The 16,511-nt window shown below is 35.1% G+C and overlaps 1 protein-coding gene across 6 annotated transcripts in view; it reads left to right on the top strand.

Moving 5' to 3' along the window:
- Positions 1 to 16,511, top strand: part of EXOC1 (exocyst complex component 1) — a 52,426-nt gene that overhangs the window by 16,714 nt on the left and 19,201 nt on the right. For 5 of the 6 annotated variants that reach the window (XM_059670780.1, XM_059670797.1, XM_059670755.1 and 2 more), the window contains 5 exons: positions 496 to 723; positions 929 to 1,061; positions 1,689 to 1,798; positions 7,946 to 8,095; positions 14,771 to 14,876. In XM_059670780.1, coding sequence (XP_059526763.1) covers positions 496 to 723; positions 929 to 1,061; positions 1,689 to 1,798; positions 7,946 to 8,095; positions 14,771 to 14,876 — 727 coding nt within the window. Of the gene's footprint in view, positions 1 to 495; positions 724 to 928; positions 1,062 to 1,688; positions 1,799 to 7,945; positions 8,096 to 14,770; positions 14,877 to 15,795; positions 15,820 to 16,511 lie in introns of all 6 variants that reach the window. The other variant, XM_059670772.1, reaches the window with a different exon arrangement.

Genomic DNA, 16,511 nt, shown 5'->3' with positions numbered 1-16,511 from the left:
ATAAAATACTGGGACCTGGTCCCTAATCTTGACATAGAGGCAAGTGTACCTTCTTGAAATGCTTTGTAAAAAGTGGAACATAGCCCTGGCCAGCATTGCTCAGTGGTTAGAGTGTCAGCCTGAGCACCAGAGGGTCGAAGGTTCGATTCCAGGTCAAGGGTACATATCTTGGTTGCAGGTTCAGTTCCCAGCCTGGGTCAGGGTGTGTGTAGGAGACATCCAATCGATATGTCTCTCTCACATCGATATTTTTCTCCTCCTCCCCCATTCCCTTCTACTCTCTGAAAATCAATGGATAAAATATCTTCACTCCTCAAGGGAGGATTTAAAAAAAAAAAAAGTGGAATGTAAACATAATGATGAACCAAAGTAGATGTGTAGATGTACATACCAGTCTTTGTTACTCTACTGTCAAAGAGATTTGTCAGTGTTTCATCTTTATACTTTTACACATTTAAGTACTATACAATGTTACTTTTGTTTTTAACTTTGCAGGCTAACATCCAGTCAATCATGGCCTCTGAAAAACAAGTGAACATCCTGATGAAGCTGTTGGATGAGGCTCTACAGGAGGTAGATCAGATTGAATTTAAACTCAGCAGTTATGAGGAAATGCTCCAAAGTGTGAAAGAACAAATGGACCAGATCTCTGAAAGCAACCACCTAATTCACCTTAGTAACACTAATAATGTAAAACTCCTGTCTGAGATAGAGTTCCTTGTGGTAAGTGTGGTTATAAATTACCAACAGCAAAAAATAAATAAATAAAAATCTAATGGATAATATGTAAAACCCACTTGTAAACATTTTTTTTAATTTTCTTATGAGAGCAGGGTTTAAAATAATTACAAATCCTAGTGATAAGAATGAGTAGCCTGTGAATTTCCCAAAATTGCAAGTGCCAATGTTATATTTACATATATTCCAGAACCACATGGACTTGGCCAAAGGTCATATAAAGGCCCTTCAGGAAGGAGATCTTGCTTCTTCTAGAGGCATTGAGGCCTGCACCAATGCCGCCGATGCCCTTCTGCAGTGCATGAATGTAGCTCTTCGACCAGGTGTGTTCATTGGAAATGGTAAATGTGACCAAGGATCGGCGATTAGTTTGTAACTTAGCAGAATACTTTTGACAAGAAATACATGGGGCAAGTGGTTTAGGGTTACGTGATTAACTATTCAAACAAGTTTCACTTATTTCCAAACATATTTCTATTGGCACTAAGAACTTTTTTATTTCAGTTCCTTCCATCAATGATCCAATTAACACCATGATTTTTCTTCAGTACAGTCCACAGAACCTGGCACAAAGTAGATGCTTTGGTTAGACCAGAGAGCACAAGGTTTTGCTAGGGCTGTGATTCTAAAACTTGACTTGGCATCAGAATCACCTAGAAGGCTGGTTAAAATACAGATTGCCAGCCCCCACTCCCAGATCAGTATGGCTGGGCTGAGGCCTTAGAATCCACATTTCTAACGATGCTGAGGAAATACCACTCTTTGAGAACTACTGTGCTATCCTATTTTTCCCCTTACCTATTTTTTAAAAAAAAAAAAAGCAAACAAATAAACCAGTAAAACTTTGGGTTCTTCAAAACTGAAATATGGATACTTTTATGAATATACCCATGAAACGTCAGGGAAATCTTTTTACCCATGAAAGCAATCAAGAAATAATCTGATTTCAGGCCATGACATGCTCCTGGCAGTCAAACAGCAACAGCAGCGCTTCAGTGATTTGCGGGAGCATTTTGCCCGGAGACTGGCCAGTCACCTCAACAATGTTTTCGTTCAACAGGTAATTTTATTTTATTGTTAATACTGGCATGTTCTTGTAATTGTTCATATATTATCTTAAATTTAAATCCCTACAAAAAAAATTGTATTTCTTTGGGATCTCAGCATATTCTTCCCACATTTATTTGATTTTAAGATTTTTAATTATGTGCATATTTGCTCATAGATTTATTTAGCACCTCAACTGCCTCTGTTGATTCCTTTAACTAAACTTTTCTGATTCTAGAAATCATATAAATAACTATGCTTTCTTACTGCATATACCATTAAGAAACTAAGTCCAAATTTGTTACATGTTTACTATTTGGCCTGTTTTATTTTTCAATATTTTGAAATAAGAACCAGGATTTGATTCAGTGTATGAAATGTTTCATTGGCTCTGTGTACTTATATACATGAGAAAAATGACTATAGCACAATTGTAAATCCCAGTAGATTTAATCTCACATAAATTATTTATCTACATTTTTATATGGAAAAGAATGTTATAATTAAAGTTGTGGCAATAATATTAATGATATTAGAGTACATTAGAGGAATTTGATAAAAGGCATTTTAATATCTGGTATAGTAATTTAGGTTTCTTATGTTCTTTATGTCTGTTATTAGGGTTATTGGGGGAAAAGGAATTGTGGGAAATTTTGTTCATTAAGAAATGCTGTCTGAAACAATGGATTCTTAGTTTGTTTTCAATTGTATTTACTATATATTTTATTTCTGATTAGTTTACTCAGGCTCTCCTTCAACTCTATAATAGGTCCTCCTTTCTTTCGGTGCCTGTGAGTACATCAAATTTGGCTCAAGCTTCTCTGATTCTTTTTATTTTTCTATAAAGTTTGCTAAACTTAACAGCCAAAGAATCTTTATAGATTATAACTTGCTGACTTAAGCTACCTGTTAACCATATTTGTAGCCATTTTTTAATGTCCCATAGTAAAAGTTTATTTTGGCCAAAAAGGCATTTAATCTTACTCTGCTTGGCCTTTCTTCTTGTCATTCTTTTACTCACTCCTTCATTTATTTAGAAATCATTTGCCAGGTGGTTGAAATTCATACCAGACATTTATTTGGGATAGACGAGCAGCTGATCCTGCCCTCAAATAGCTGACAGTCTAGGGAAGGGAAATAGATAGGAAGGGTAAATGTTATGATAATAGTATATGGGAGCATAAAAGAAGATGATCTAACTAAGCATGTGAGGGAGAAGTCGGGAAAGACTCTCTTAACATTTCACTTAACATAAAAAGTGTTGAGGAAAAAAAGTAAATCTATAAGTCACATAGGAAATACTAATTCACATTTTCCTTATAGGATGATTTCAGTAATATCTATAACCACACAATTCCTTAGTTTTTAAAAATGACAGTGATGTTATCCACATTTGTCAGTGGTATTGGAAATACCAGTTCATAAACAATAGTTCTTTCTTTACCCTTAATTGGTTGTTATAACAATCAAATACTTATTTTTTGCTTCTTTGCCTTATAAACTAATGGCTTGTTTAAAATGAATGCTTCGCAGTTCTGAAAATCTAACATGTATTGTTACATGTGAATGATGCGTGTTAAAAACCACAATGTTACCATACCCTCAGATATGCTGAAGAAGGTGGAAGAGGATGTCTCAAGTACAGGAAATAGGTTTTCTGTGTGTTGAATTCAGTGCATCAGATCAACTAGCAAACGAGTCGGGAAACCTGGATATTTCTATTCCTGGTTGTGGGAAAAACTAGTTGGGAAAATTTGATTACCTAATTATGGTATATTTCTTTGTCCAGTTTTCATTGTGTGCCTATTACGTACATAATGTAGTCCATATGTAAGAATAAGAAGTAGCTCCCAGCCTCAAGATGCTTGTAAGGAGGTTAATGTACTTAAAGCTCTATCGCAATGTGTATATTAAATTGCTAATTGTATAACTACATATACAAAGTATACATATATGTAAGTGCTAATGAGGTTTAATTGAAAGTGAATTTCTGAGGTTCTAGATAGTCAGATGTGTATTTATAGAAACATCATATAATAAAATAAAACCTGGGTAACAGACCACAAGTATTTAGTTCATGTCACAAAAATTGTTTCCTTAAGCATATTGGTTGATGATTTGTTAGAAAAGAAATACGATTATTTAAAATCAATTTTTGCCCTAACTGGTTTGGCTCAGTGGATAGAGCATTGGCCTGTGGACTGAAAGGTCCCAGGTTCGATTCCGGTCAAGGAGGACATGTACCTTGGTTGCAGGCACATCCCCAGTAGGGGGTGTGCAATCATCGATGTTTCTAGCTCTCTATCCCTATCCCTTCCTCTCTGTGAAAAATCAATAAAATATATTTGAAATAAATAAATAAATAAATAAATAAAATCAGTTTTCATGATGTTTGTTGGAACTTTTTCAGATTTTCTTTTTTCTTTAAGAAAATAAAAATATGCGCTGGCTGGTGTAGCTCAGTTGGGTGGAGTATTATCCCATACATTGAAAGGTTCACATCCCAGTCAGGGCACATGCCTGGGTTTCAGGTTTGATCCCCAGTCAGTGTGCATACAGGAGGCAACTGATCGATGTTTCTTTCTCTTTTTCTCTCTCCCTCTCCTTTCCTCTCTCTCTAAAGTCAATTTTTAAAAAGAAAGAAAAGAAAACTAGCCCTGACCAGGTAGTGTCGTCCCAAAATGCCCAGATTGTTTGATCCCCAGTCAGGGCACAGACAGGAGCAACCATTGAATGCATAAATAAGTGGAACAACAAACCAATGTTTCTCTCTCCTCCCTTCCTCTCTCGTTCTCATTTTAAAATCAATCAGTAAGTTAAAAAAAAAAAATTAAAAGAAAAGAAAAATAAACATGACATAAAATAGAGTTTTAAAATCTTGAAAATTTTTTAACATTTCACATGGACATATCATTTCGGTTAGTCAGTATAGCAAAATATTTGAGTGTGCACTAGAGCCAAACATCCTGGATTCAAAATCTTGACTCTGCTCAGTGACCTCCTAGCTGGGTGATCTTTGACAAGTTCATTAACCTCTTTGTGTCACCTTAGCTGCCTTATCTGAATAATGGGGGGTAATAAAAATATCTACCTCTAAGTTAGTAATGAGGATTAATGTTGTTATATGTTCAGCACTTAGAACAGTGCTTTGGTATAGCATAGTGTTCAATATTAGCTAATTTATTTATAAATCATATTAATATGTACACTAAAGAAAAATTATAATTCACTAAGTTTTAGAAAATGTATTGGTCTTAGATTAATTTGGACAAAACCTAATATATTATTTTTAAATTATGTTAATAGAGTTTACTATTTTTTTAAATGAGTAAAAAAGTACTTTGCAAGATTATTATGAAGATTGCAATTTTTATATATAAAGTACTTAGCATGGTAGTAAGCATTCAATAGTCACTGTTACTATTTCATTTTTATTTATAATAAACTTTAAACAATGTTTTAATTTAAAAAATATATAAAGAATAGAATTCTTTGTACATTAGAGTTCTAGATGTGATAGTTATCAATGTTATTGATTAGTTAAACAATTTAAGTAATTTTCCTATTTTCTGAAGTTATTTGGAACTATTTTCTCTAAAATTAAATATTTTTGTTTAATACTAATATTTAATTTATCTGAATAGTAATGATGTGAAGGTACTGATGGTCTTCATATTAGAAGTGAAGTTTTCAGGTGATAGTGATCTTAGAAGGTTGTGTATAACAGAAAGCTTTGAATAATAAAATATGTGAGACAGCTTTGGAAACTAAAATCCTCTACAAATGTTAATAACTAATTTTCCCATTTTTAGGAGAAGAGAAGGTTTTTAATTGAAGAGCTTTCCTGATACTAAATTAAATAATGGAGTTTAAAATGTAGTGGTCTGAGTAAATAGTTGTGGGAGAACATAAACAATAATTTTGAATCTTGAATCATTGAGAAAAATTAATGAGAATTGTTTTGGATAATAAAAAGAGATCTAATATTGTTATTAATAAAGGCAGACTATTTGGAAAACATTTATAAGCTATAACAAGTTTCAAATACAAATATTCTTCCCCGTTCATCAGTGTAACTAATTAAGACACACAATTTGGAGACATCGTTAGACCTAAAATTATAATATCTACCTATGTTTAGTATCTAATTCTTGTGATTTAATGGAATCCCCATTATCATTCTCATGTGGCCATGAGAAAATATTTCTGAAATGTAATGTTCGTACTGACCTTTGACAACTATAATTAAAGGTATAATATATAGTCCAATGGTAATATCTGCATGTTTTATTTAATAACTTTTATTGTGTCCATATTTACTGTTAGTCTTTACTTCACAGAAAAGATGTAGGTGCCAAGGCATTCCAAATATATAGAATAGTTTCATTTTTCAACTGTTAAGCTCTTAGTGCTGGGTGATTCTTTGGAGGTTGTGATCGTTTTATATTCACTCAGCCATCTAGAAAAGAACATTCACACAGGTCTGTGCTCCCTTATCCAAACCTCTGATGTCCCCTGTGTTTTTAGGATTGTTCAGATTTTAGAAAACTGATACAGTGCATATACTGTATATTATATAACCACTCCAGCAGGGGCTAGAGCAGGACCCTGTAATCAAGCACATAATGTTTTTATAGCAAAATATAGGAATCATCACTTTAAACATATTCTGGAGCAATGAGAAATTATGTTGAAAAAGAAGTGTCTGATACTTCCATCTTTCTTACTGTAAAGATACTCTTCAATTACTAAAGAACTCTTTATTTCCCTAGGCCAGGAATTTTTCTTTCTGGATACTCTGTATTTAAAAGAAATCGTTTCTAAAAATCTGTAACTACTACATTCTTATTTTGTGATATAATAAAGAATATAAATTAGAAGAAAGAAATCTCTCAAATTAAAAAAAATAAATTCTTTAAATTCGAAGTGTTTATAAGCTAATGTATGTCAGCTAGTAGAGTACACATTGGTTAGCTTTAGGTAACTTCACCAGGAAATGAGTTAACCAACCCCAAAATTCCAACAGTCTGTAATTTTAATACAGTTTTCACAAAATGCTAACAAAAAACTTCTGACTATCTAGGCAAATCAGATGGAGTCAGAATGACTTAAAATACATCTGTCCTTTTTTTCCCTTATTCTTGGGAACTTGTGTTTTCAAGGGAATCTCCTGTTAATCTTCCAACTCCCCACTGACTTTGAGTTCCATGACAAATACTGACCAAGTAGAGAAGAGAGCTCGATTGTTTCAAAAGGGACCTGGGAAGATATTCATTGTTTTATTTTTTAGATACTAGTAGGTAGGTAGAATTTTTGAGTCTAGTTAAAATTATTTTGTTAGACATGTTTTTAAAAGGAAATAGAAGTGCAACTCACATGTCTGAGATTCCAGTTCTAGCTTTCCTTCTGTGTAACCTGAGCACATGACTTACTTCTGAGTTTCAATTTGTTCTTCTAGGAAATAAGGTTATTGGATTAGATTTTCTACCAGGTCTATATTTTCTAAAACAAAAGTCAGGATACATCATCTGTCTAAGGCAGTTTGATAACTTATAAATTTACTTATATAAAAGTCTTATCAAGGTTTAAAAATAAAATAGTATAGTTACTTATTTAACAAATTAATAGAAAAATTAAAATTCTATGATCATTAGTGGTTATCCTGGAAAGCCCAGGATATAATCACCTTTAGTCTTTCTTAGTTCTAAAATTCTATATCCCATATGTTTTTATCTGTTCTATTAAACATTGTAGGCTCTAATGGAAATACCACGTATGTAGATAATTTGTTTTAAATTCCCTATTTGGTGTGTTTCTTAATAGTTTGTATCATGATGTTTATTTGCTTAGTAAATTGTAAAATAATATGGGAGAGATAAGCTTCATGAACACATTAATTTTCAATTCCTTTAGAAGATGAAATGAGTAGTTGATTTATCAACGTGCCATTCTTGAGTGTTTATGATTATTTTATGGTGGTGGTGCTCGGTTGGTATACACAGGATGATAAAAGAAGAAAGTAAGTACTCAGTTTTTACTTTTCTGTGTTCTGTTGGCTTTGCTTATCCACATTTGGTCATTGTTTAGAATTTTCAGTTACAACAGTGTTTCTTTATACTGTCAATGATATTTATTTATTTATTTACTCCACTCACTCTAGGGTCACGATCAGAGTTCAACTCTTGCTCAACACTCTATTGAACTGACTTTACCCAATCATCATCCATTTCATAGAGACTTGCTCCGATATGCCAAGCTGATGGAGTGGCTGAAGAGTACAGATTACGGAAAATATGAGGGACTGACAAAGGTATGGATTTGATCAATTTGACATCACTGAGTATAGAGCATAATCTTTGAGAATTAGAGGTTATGTATTCAGTTCCCCAAGTGACATTTGAAATACTCCAGTACATTCTTAGCAAAGCAGAAAATAATTGAATTTCTGAGTGCTCATTAGTGAGGGAAAACATTTATTTTATTTACTTAGATAAAGAAGAGCTAAATTTTAAATTTCAGTATAATACAGTATTAGACCATACTATATGTAGTCTGAGGCATCATTCAATTTAGTTAAATGCTATAATTATTTCCTGAGTTTTTCATGTGGAATATAGAAACTAGAGAGCATGAAGATGTGTGAGTGAGGCATTCACCCTTTAAGAATTTATAATTTGTTCTATTAAACAGGTGCAGAGTACCTGTTTATTAAGCATTTCACTATGCCAGGCCTAACAGAACAGGTGTTTACTTCTAAAGAGCTTTAAGTCTGGCTAGGAAAAGCAACTACACTGAAAACAGTTAGCAAAAAATTAAGTTCAAAACTGGAAATGAGTTTGAATATATGACAGTTTAGAGAAGGGAAATCTGTGACATGAAACTGGGGGGGAAAACTTTATGAAAGACATTGGACTTAAATTGAGTTTTAAATAATGAGTGGGATTAAATAAGCCAGAAATAAGAGGAAGGGCATTCCAGGGGTGAGGAGCAAGATGTCTGGACAAAGCTGAGAAAATGTCCCTTTCCCAGGACAGTGAGGAGGCAAGCCTGACTGAAGCAGAAATTGAAATGAAATCTTGAGCCAGGAAGATGGTGGTAGGAATAGAGAGAGAATATAAACCAAAAGAGAGACTCCAGAGACAGGAGGGGCAGGATGATGCCAAATTGCTAGGCTTAGAGATTAAAGGCAATGGTATATCTCACTGACTGAAGGTCAGCCTTTGGGGAAGATGAGAGTCGTTCACTCATGTTCATTCAGCAAATGAATTGAGCACCTGTTATATATAAACTAACACTGTTCTAAGAACTAGAGATGCAGCACTGAAGGAAACAGGCAAATGCTTGCCATTTGAGAGTGCACATTCTGATGAAGAAGGACTGACAGAAATGTCAATTATCCCTTTGAGTGCCAACCAATATCCTAGGAACTATGCTAAAATTGCCAAGGCATTTTGAGTTAAGGTTTTTAAATTTTTTTCCCCACATAAAGAGTGAACTACTAGCATCTAATAGTGACACTGCAGGAGGAGCGCGATAGCACTCCCGGCACTTTTGGTGAAAGACAGGAGAAGCACGATCATGCTCCCCGGCACTTTAGGGGTTATATAGCATGTTAAAAGGTGCTGCTGAGTGCTCTAGGGAAAAATGAAGCAGGGAGTGCCAGGAGTGGGAAAAGATTACAGATACAAATCGATGGTCAGAGAAGGTGTCATGAGAAGGGGACATTTGAGCAGATCTACACTAATAAAAGACAAACATGCAAATTGACCGTGAGTTCGCTATGCCTTTAACCACACCCACCAGCCAATCAGAGCGACTGTCTGCAAATTAACCCAACCAAGATGGCAGCCGGCAGCCACGGAGCTGGAGCAAGCAGGAGACTTGGTTGCCCCAATGATGGAGGAAACCAAGCTTCCCGACTGCCTGGGCCAGCTCTGAGCTTCATTCAAAGCAACAAAGTTTCAATTAAAGACTGTAAATAAACCCCAGGTACCTGCTTTCAGCCGGCCTGGCCACGGAGATGGAGACTTGGGTTGCCCCTGGCGATGGAGGAAGCCAAGCTTCCCTCCTGCCTGCCCTGGCCAGCTCGGAGCTCCACTCCAGGCTACAATGTTTCAATTATATAAGGTAAATAAATCCCAGAATAAAAAAAAAAAGAAAAAAAGGAGAGGCTGAGAGCTTCCGTCGCCGGGGAGGCTTGGCCAGCCTGAAAACGGCCCTCAGCCCCTCACCCAGACTGGTCAGGCACCCCTAAAGTGGGTGTGGCCAGCCTGAAAACAGCCATTAGCCCCTCACCCAGGCTGGCCAAACCTCTATGGGGTGAGGGTCCCCACTGGGGAGGGGGCTTGACCAGCCTGCAAACAGCCATCAGCCCCTCACCCAGGCTGGCCAGGCACCCCAGTGGGGACCACCACCCTGATCCGGGACACCCTTCAGGGCAAACCAGCCAGCCCCCACCCATGCAACAGACCTCTATCCTGTATAATAAAAGGGTAATATGCAAATTGACCCTAACAGCAGAACGACTGGGAATGACTGGTCACTGTGACACACTGACCACCCGGGGCCAGACACTCAATTCAGGAGCTGCCCCCTGGTGGTCAGTGCACTCCCACAGGGGGAGCTCTGCTCAGCCACAAACCAGGCTGATGGCTGCCAGTACAGTGGTGGTGGTGGGAGCCTCTCCCTCCTCCTCAGCAGCACTAAGGATATCCGACTGCAGCTTAGGTCTGCTCCCCGCTGGCAAGTGGACATCCCCCGAGGACTCCCGGGCTTCCAGAGGGATGTCTGACTGCCAGCTTAGGCCCAATCCCCTGGGGAGCGGGCCTAAGCCAGCAGATGGACATCCCCCGAAGGGTCCCAGACTGCGAGGGGGCACAGGCTGGGCTGAGGGGCCCCCCCATCTCCCCCCAAGTGCACAAATTTTTGTGCACCGGGCCTCTAGTTGATATATAAGCAGGCATGAGCAGTGGGAGTTACTGGGGGAAGCTTTCCCCTCAGTGCGAGTGCCCTAAGGAGCCTGCCAGTACACTTGAGGAGCTGTAAGGAGGCCAGTGGGTGGAACACAGCAAACGGGACAGGACCTTAGAAGGGGCAGGTGGGAGAGATAAGGCAGGGTGGGGCAGGGCAAATTGGAAGGGACTATGCACCATTATAAGAAATTGGCTTTTACTGTGAGGGATTTTTGGGGAAGAGGGTAGGGTGTTGGTGCCCTTTGAGCAGTGGAACAACATGATCTGACTTAGATTTAATAAATGGCCATTGTTGAAGGAGTCCATAGGTACAATACTTTGTTGGCATTTGTGCTGTGACCTTTAGTATTGGAATTGACCTTGTCCTTAGGGAGGTAAAGAATTGTTATCTAATGCAAATATTTAAATGTCTATATTTCTATATTACATATCAGAACAGTTCATTTAGAATTCTGCAGTACTCTGAGAAACATTTAGAATATTTTATGTGTAAGTTTTTACGAATTTGAAGTTTAAAAACAAAAAATCCAAGTAACATATAAGCTATTTTAATAACTAGTAATAATTTAATTATGTGGACAATATGACATTCAGAGATGTTCATGAATTAGAAAGAGTGATATCTTTTGTCTCTGTAAAGTGAGAATATTGGAATTGTTAATGTAAAGGTTTTCCCCTCCACCCATGTGCTTGTGAAGAAAAACTTTCTAACAAAGAATTTAGAAAGCAAATTAACCTTATTTTTTACTAGTTTTGCTAGCAAAATTTTTTTCTAGTTTTTGCCTAGTTGGCTTTCTTTCAGAATATTTCATAAGTAAAGATTATTCTCTCTCAGGTAATTAATGTTTCTGCATGAACCCATTTTATCCTTATATTTACTAAAATAATTATTGCATTTCTTATCCAGTATCATTGGTTCATGTTTCATAAGAAGGCAAGGGTTAGGTAGAAATTCATGAGAAGTGTGATGGTAAGAAAAAGACAGATTGTACATTCCTATGAACATATTGATATCAACATATTTGGCAATAGGGCATTATTGTATATGTCTTCCCAAATCTGGCTCCATCTTTTTCTAAACTGATCATAAGAAATTGGACATAAACATTGGTAAAAATATTTTTAAATTAAAATTTAAAAATTCTTTTATAAAAGAACATATATATGTATATATCCTAAGGTGTTTACATGTATCTTATCTGGCTAGCCATTTTAGTTAATATTGTTATTGTTCCTCAGAATAGATCTTTTAAGTATTATGCAACTTTACTGTTCTGTTATATATTTGTTTTGTTTTCATTCAACAATTCTGATTTGGCGCTATCTTAAGGAAAAATATTTACATTACTGGAATTCTTTGCCTTTTGAAGTTTTAGGAGGATTAATATTTTGAATAATTAAACATTATTATATCTCCTTAAGAGTTTTGTGCCAACAAGTGTTTTGTCCCCTAGTGAATATTCAAATAAGTAATCAATAAGCTTTTTGCCTAATTGTGTTCTCAGTGAGTATTATTGTCCTATCTTTATATATAATGCAGTATTCATGAATGTAATTTAAAGTGAAGAAACAAGACTGTAGCCAACCTAGTGATGATTTATAGGATGTTTCTCTGCTCACAGTATATTTTAGATTGACAATATTAATAAGGTGTTTTGTATTTTTTAATGAAATTGACTAATTTCCCAAGAATGTTACTTGATCCTGTGGTTTGAACTTTTGACAGACTGTGAATTTTACCTCATAATCTAATTTGGTTGCTGAAGTATTGTCAAAAGCAGGTATTTTATTTAAAAGGAAGAAGGAAGGAAACATAAAAACCAATGTTTCTTTACTAAGAAAAATAAGTAACCCCAGATAATATTTGCACTTGGTTTGGTGTACACAGCTCACAATTTTTGATGGGAAGAGGAAAAGCCTGTTTCATATTCTTAAGGGATAAGAATCACTAGGTACTGCCTCAGCTCTACTTTGGCTGAATCTAAGAAAAGCCCTGACTTTTGATATATACAATTAGAGTCTGTGGAAAATAGGGTTGTCTTTGTCACATAATGAGCTCAACTGCCCAGATTTCTTCCTCCCAAGGCTACAACCTCTATCTGTGACTCTGGTGTTGCATGTAAGGCAATTAATAGAGATGGTCCATCCATGCTTGGGTAGAAAATGAGCTTTTCTCTCCTAATTAACTTCCTGAGGTTGATAGTCTTGAAGATTACTCAGACACCTTCCTTTTGTTTAAAGAAGAAGTAAAACATGGAGACTCTACAGTCAGCTCAAAATAAAATTGAAAAGGTAGTCTGCGATAAGATTTAAATTCATGATAGTTTAATTTCAGTTAGGTGCTGTAAGGTGCTAAGAGAAGGAATACATACTCACAGTGAGATACATCTTTCAGAAGTTGGTAAGTGAATGAATTAACTGATAGTCACACTTGTCTGTGGCTTTGACTACCAGTGAGTTCTGTTGAGTACCTGGGAAAAAATGTATCCAGTCATTTGCATACCATTGAAAAAGGGGGTGATTTGCAATAGTCTGCTGAAGTCACTGTTTTCTAGATTACAAATAGCTATTTGAAACCAATTAAATTGCTTGGATAGTAATGTGCACTTTAAACAATTTAAGCATCAGAATGTAGTCTCTCATATTGACTGATTTCAGTAGAAAATGAAGATTTTACTAATAATGCAAAGCTACCTTCCCATTTGTCAGTTATTTACTGATTTGCAGAGATCAATATTTTTATCAGAATTTAAACTTGAAAAATGACACATTGAAAAAGCCCAATAGGAATTAATTTTGGGCTATATTTTCACTTATATTTACTTTTAAAGTTATGCAAAGATCAAGGGAGAGAATTGCCCGTTTAACTTTTCTTATGAGAGTAATATGATCTATGAATTGAAAAAAACAACAATAGTATTTATATTATGTTTGATCCAAATACTATTTTATAAGGATATATCTATAAAATATCTAAGAAAATCAGTAGTGAACTATGAGTCGGTATACAAATATTTACATAATATATCTTTTGAAAGGTGCACCTGATATTTAAAGCTAGGTAAACCTGTTGTAAAACTGGATATATTCATTTGAATAATAAAGGAAGTTGAAACTTAATTCCACAATAAAGTTAAAAGAATATGTACAATTATTCTATGGTTTTATTTAAATTTAGTCAAACTTTGTGTATGGCATTTAACTTAGGAGTTGGAAAAATACATGGCCTCCCACTGTTGAAATATCCTTCATGAGGGTATGTGATGATAGGCAAATATGAATAAATGAGTGTGTGTACTAAGTAATAGGTGTTTTCATTTGAGCTACATAAATCAAATTTGTCTATAAAAATAAATTATTTAATTATGAAAACTAATTAAATTCTTATTGAAAATAACCCCAGCTGATAGGGCACAATGAAACTGAATGTACTCCTTCGTTGCCATTGACTCTGTCCGTTGGTATAATCATTTTTAAAGCAACATGGCAGCATGGAGGAAGAGTTATAAAGGTTCCCATACTGTTTGGCCCTGTAATTCCACCCTTAGGAAATTATTCCAAGGAAAGAACTCATTGGAGATGAAAAGCTTATTGTAACATTGTCTATCATAGCAAAATATTGAAACCACTTAAAGTGATGTGTGTTAGGGGATTGGTTTACTAAGTAGTAGCACATCAACCAACTATAATATTTTGCAGTCATTAAGGCTTGAGACTGGAGAAGCATGACTGTTCTGACTCAAGTATCCTATACAGTATGATTGCAACCATATTAAAATGTGAAAGTTAACATATAAAGGTGAAAATGTGATTATGTCCCACTTCATATTTTTATAAGTTGTTAATGTTCAATATTTTTTTAAAGACAGGAAATAGCCTACTTTTTTTATCCTATGAACTGCATCAAAGTTTTAGACCACAAAATTTAAAATAAGCATGAAGGATTTAGGGGGATTAAAAATGGAAATTATTTTATTTGTTTTATTAATAAGTGCATGTTACTTTTATTTCAGAATTACATGGATTATTTATCACGACTGTATGAGAGAGAAATTAAAGATTTCTTTGAAGTTGCAAAGATCAAGATGACTGGCACAACTAAAGAAAGCAAGAAGTTTGGTAAGCTTAGGCACTTCAGTTCATTGATTTCTATTCTATTAAAAATGGTTTTATTTTATTTAAATGGTCTAATTCTAAGATTTTTAAGCAAGGAGAAAGAAGATGCATTAGAATTAATGAAAGAGTAAGTCTGATACATTTGGTTTTCCTTATAGGTATTTCATAGAAGAAATATTTGTATCTGCAAATGGTTTTTTACTAATTAAAATTCTGCACTATGTGAGAATTCTGCAGTATGCTATAAAGGACATATTCATAGGAAAAGCAGTTGACCAGAAAATGAAGTACAGTCTAGTCTGGTAGAGAAAGTATTAGACTAAGAGGCACATGTTGAGAGTTCCTAAAAGACTTTTATTTAACAGTAGTGGGCAAATCACTGTTCTCTTTAAGTCATTGCTCTCCACAGGGAAATGAAAGTGATTCCTGGCTTCTTACTTCTCACTGGCTATTTTGCATCAAAAAGAAAGTTTGTGTTTTATCTCCTGCTAACAGGCTATAAATATGTCACCAAAATTTCTTCTGTGGTTATACCTTATTTTTCCAAGATGTATTTTTGAAGCCTGTTTTTGTTGTTGTTGTTGCTTCTAAATATGTTAAATGAACAAAAACAAAACAAAACATGATTTGAAAAGATAACCAGTGAAAGTATCAAGTTGTGAGGAATGTGATTTGCCAAGGCCACATTCTGCTGTTGCATGTACCCATCTCGGGGGTTCTTTTTGGATGGAGTTCTGTGCCTATGAAGTCAAAACCTAGCCTTAAGTGGCTACAATGTGTACTCCTCAGTGTGTCTGCATAGCTCCCTTTAGAAAAATGAGTTTAGCATTTGCTTGTTTAAAGGAGCCTATCCCCTAAGCAACTTCAGTAATCCGGAAACAGGACTGAAATTGATAGTTCATCTTTCCATTCTTTTCTTTAGGACAGAGAAGACTGTCTTTAATGGGTAATTACTTTGTAATTCACTGGATGGTTTGTTTGTTTGTTTTTAATACAACACTAATATATTGAATCTAGTAGTCCAGACTTTTGAATGGTTTGAACCTGTGTACAAATATGTGACACTTAGGTGAAGAAACTGATGAGAATCTTGGGACAATAGGCTTTTGGAAACGGAAATGCTAACTCATCCTAAAGGTTGTTATTAAACAGCAGTGTGTTTATATTCTTGTTAATGTTTCACTGTGAATATGTTATGCTTTTTTTTAAGTAAACACAATATTAATGTAGTTACATGTTTAATGTTTTCATTTAGTATATCTGTCACCACTTGTTAGTGAATCATTTTATTTTGAGAGTACTCTTCTGCAGTATATTAAAACTGAAGTTAAAAGGGAAATCTTTTTAAAATTAGCTCCTGAGGAGGCCATTAATCCCAGTATCACAATTGATTATCAAGCCTAAGATTCACACTAAGATAAATGACATAATAAAAATATAATTTAAATCAAGTACAATAATATATATTTTTAAAATCTTTACCCAAAGATATGTTTTTATTGATTTGAGAGAGAGAGAGGTAGGGGGAGAGGGTGTAAGAAAGAGAGAGAGAAATATTGATGTGAGAAACAAACATCTATCAATTGCCCCACACACATGCCCCAACTGGGGATTGAACCTGAAATATAGGTATGTGCC

The sequence above is a fragment of the Myotis daubentonii genome, chromosome 1, assembly GCF_963259705.1.
Source record: "Myotis daubentonii chromosome 1, mMyoDau2.1, whole genome shotgun sequence".
Taxonomy (NCBI): Eukaryota; Metazoa; Chordata; class Mammalia; order Chiroptera; family Vespertilionidae; genus Myotis; species Myotis daubentonii.
Note: the sequence above shows the minus strand (reverse complement) of the source record. Positions and strands in the feature narration are given on the sequence as shown.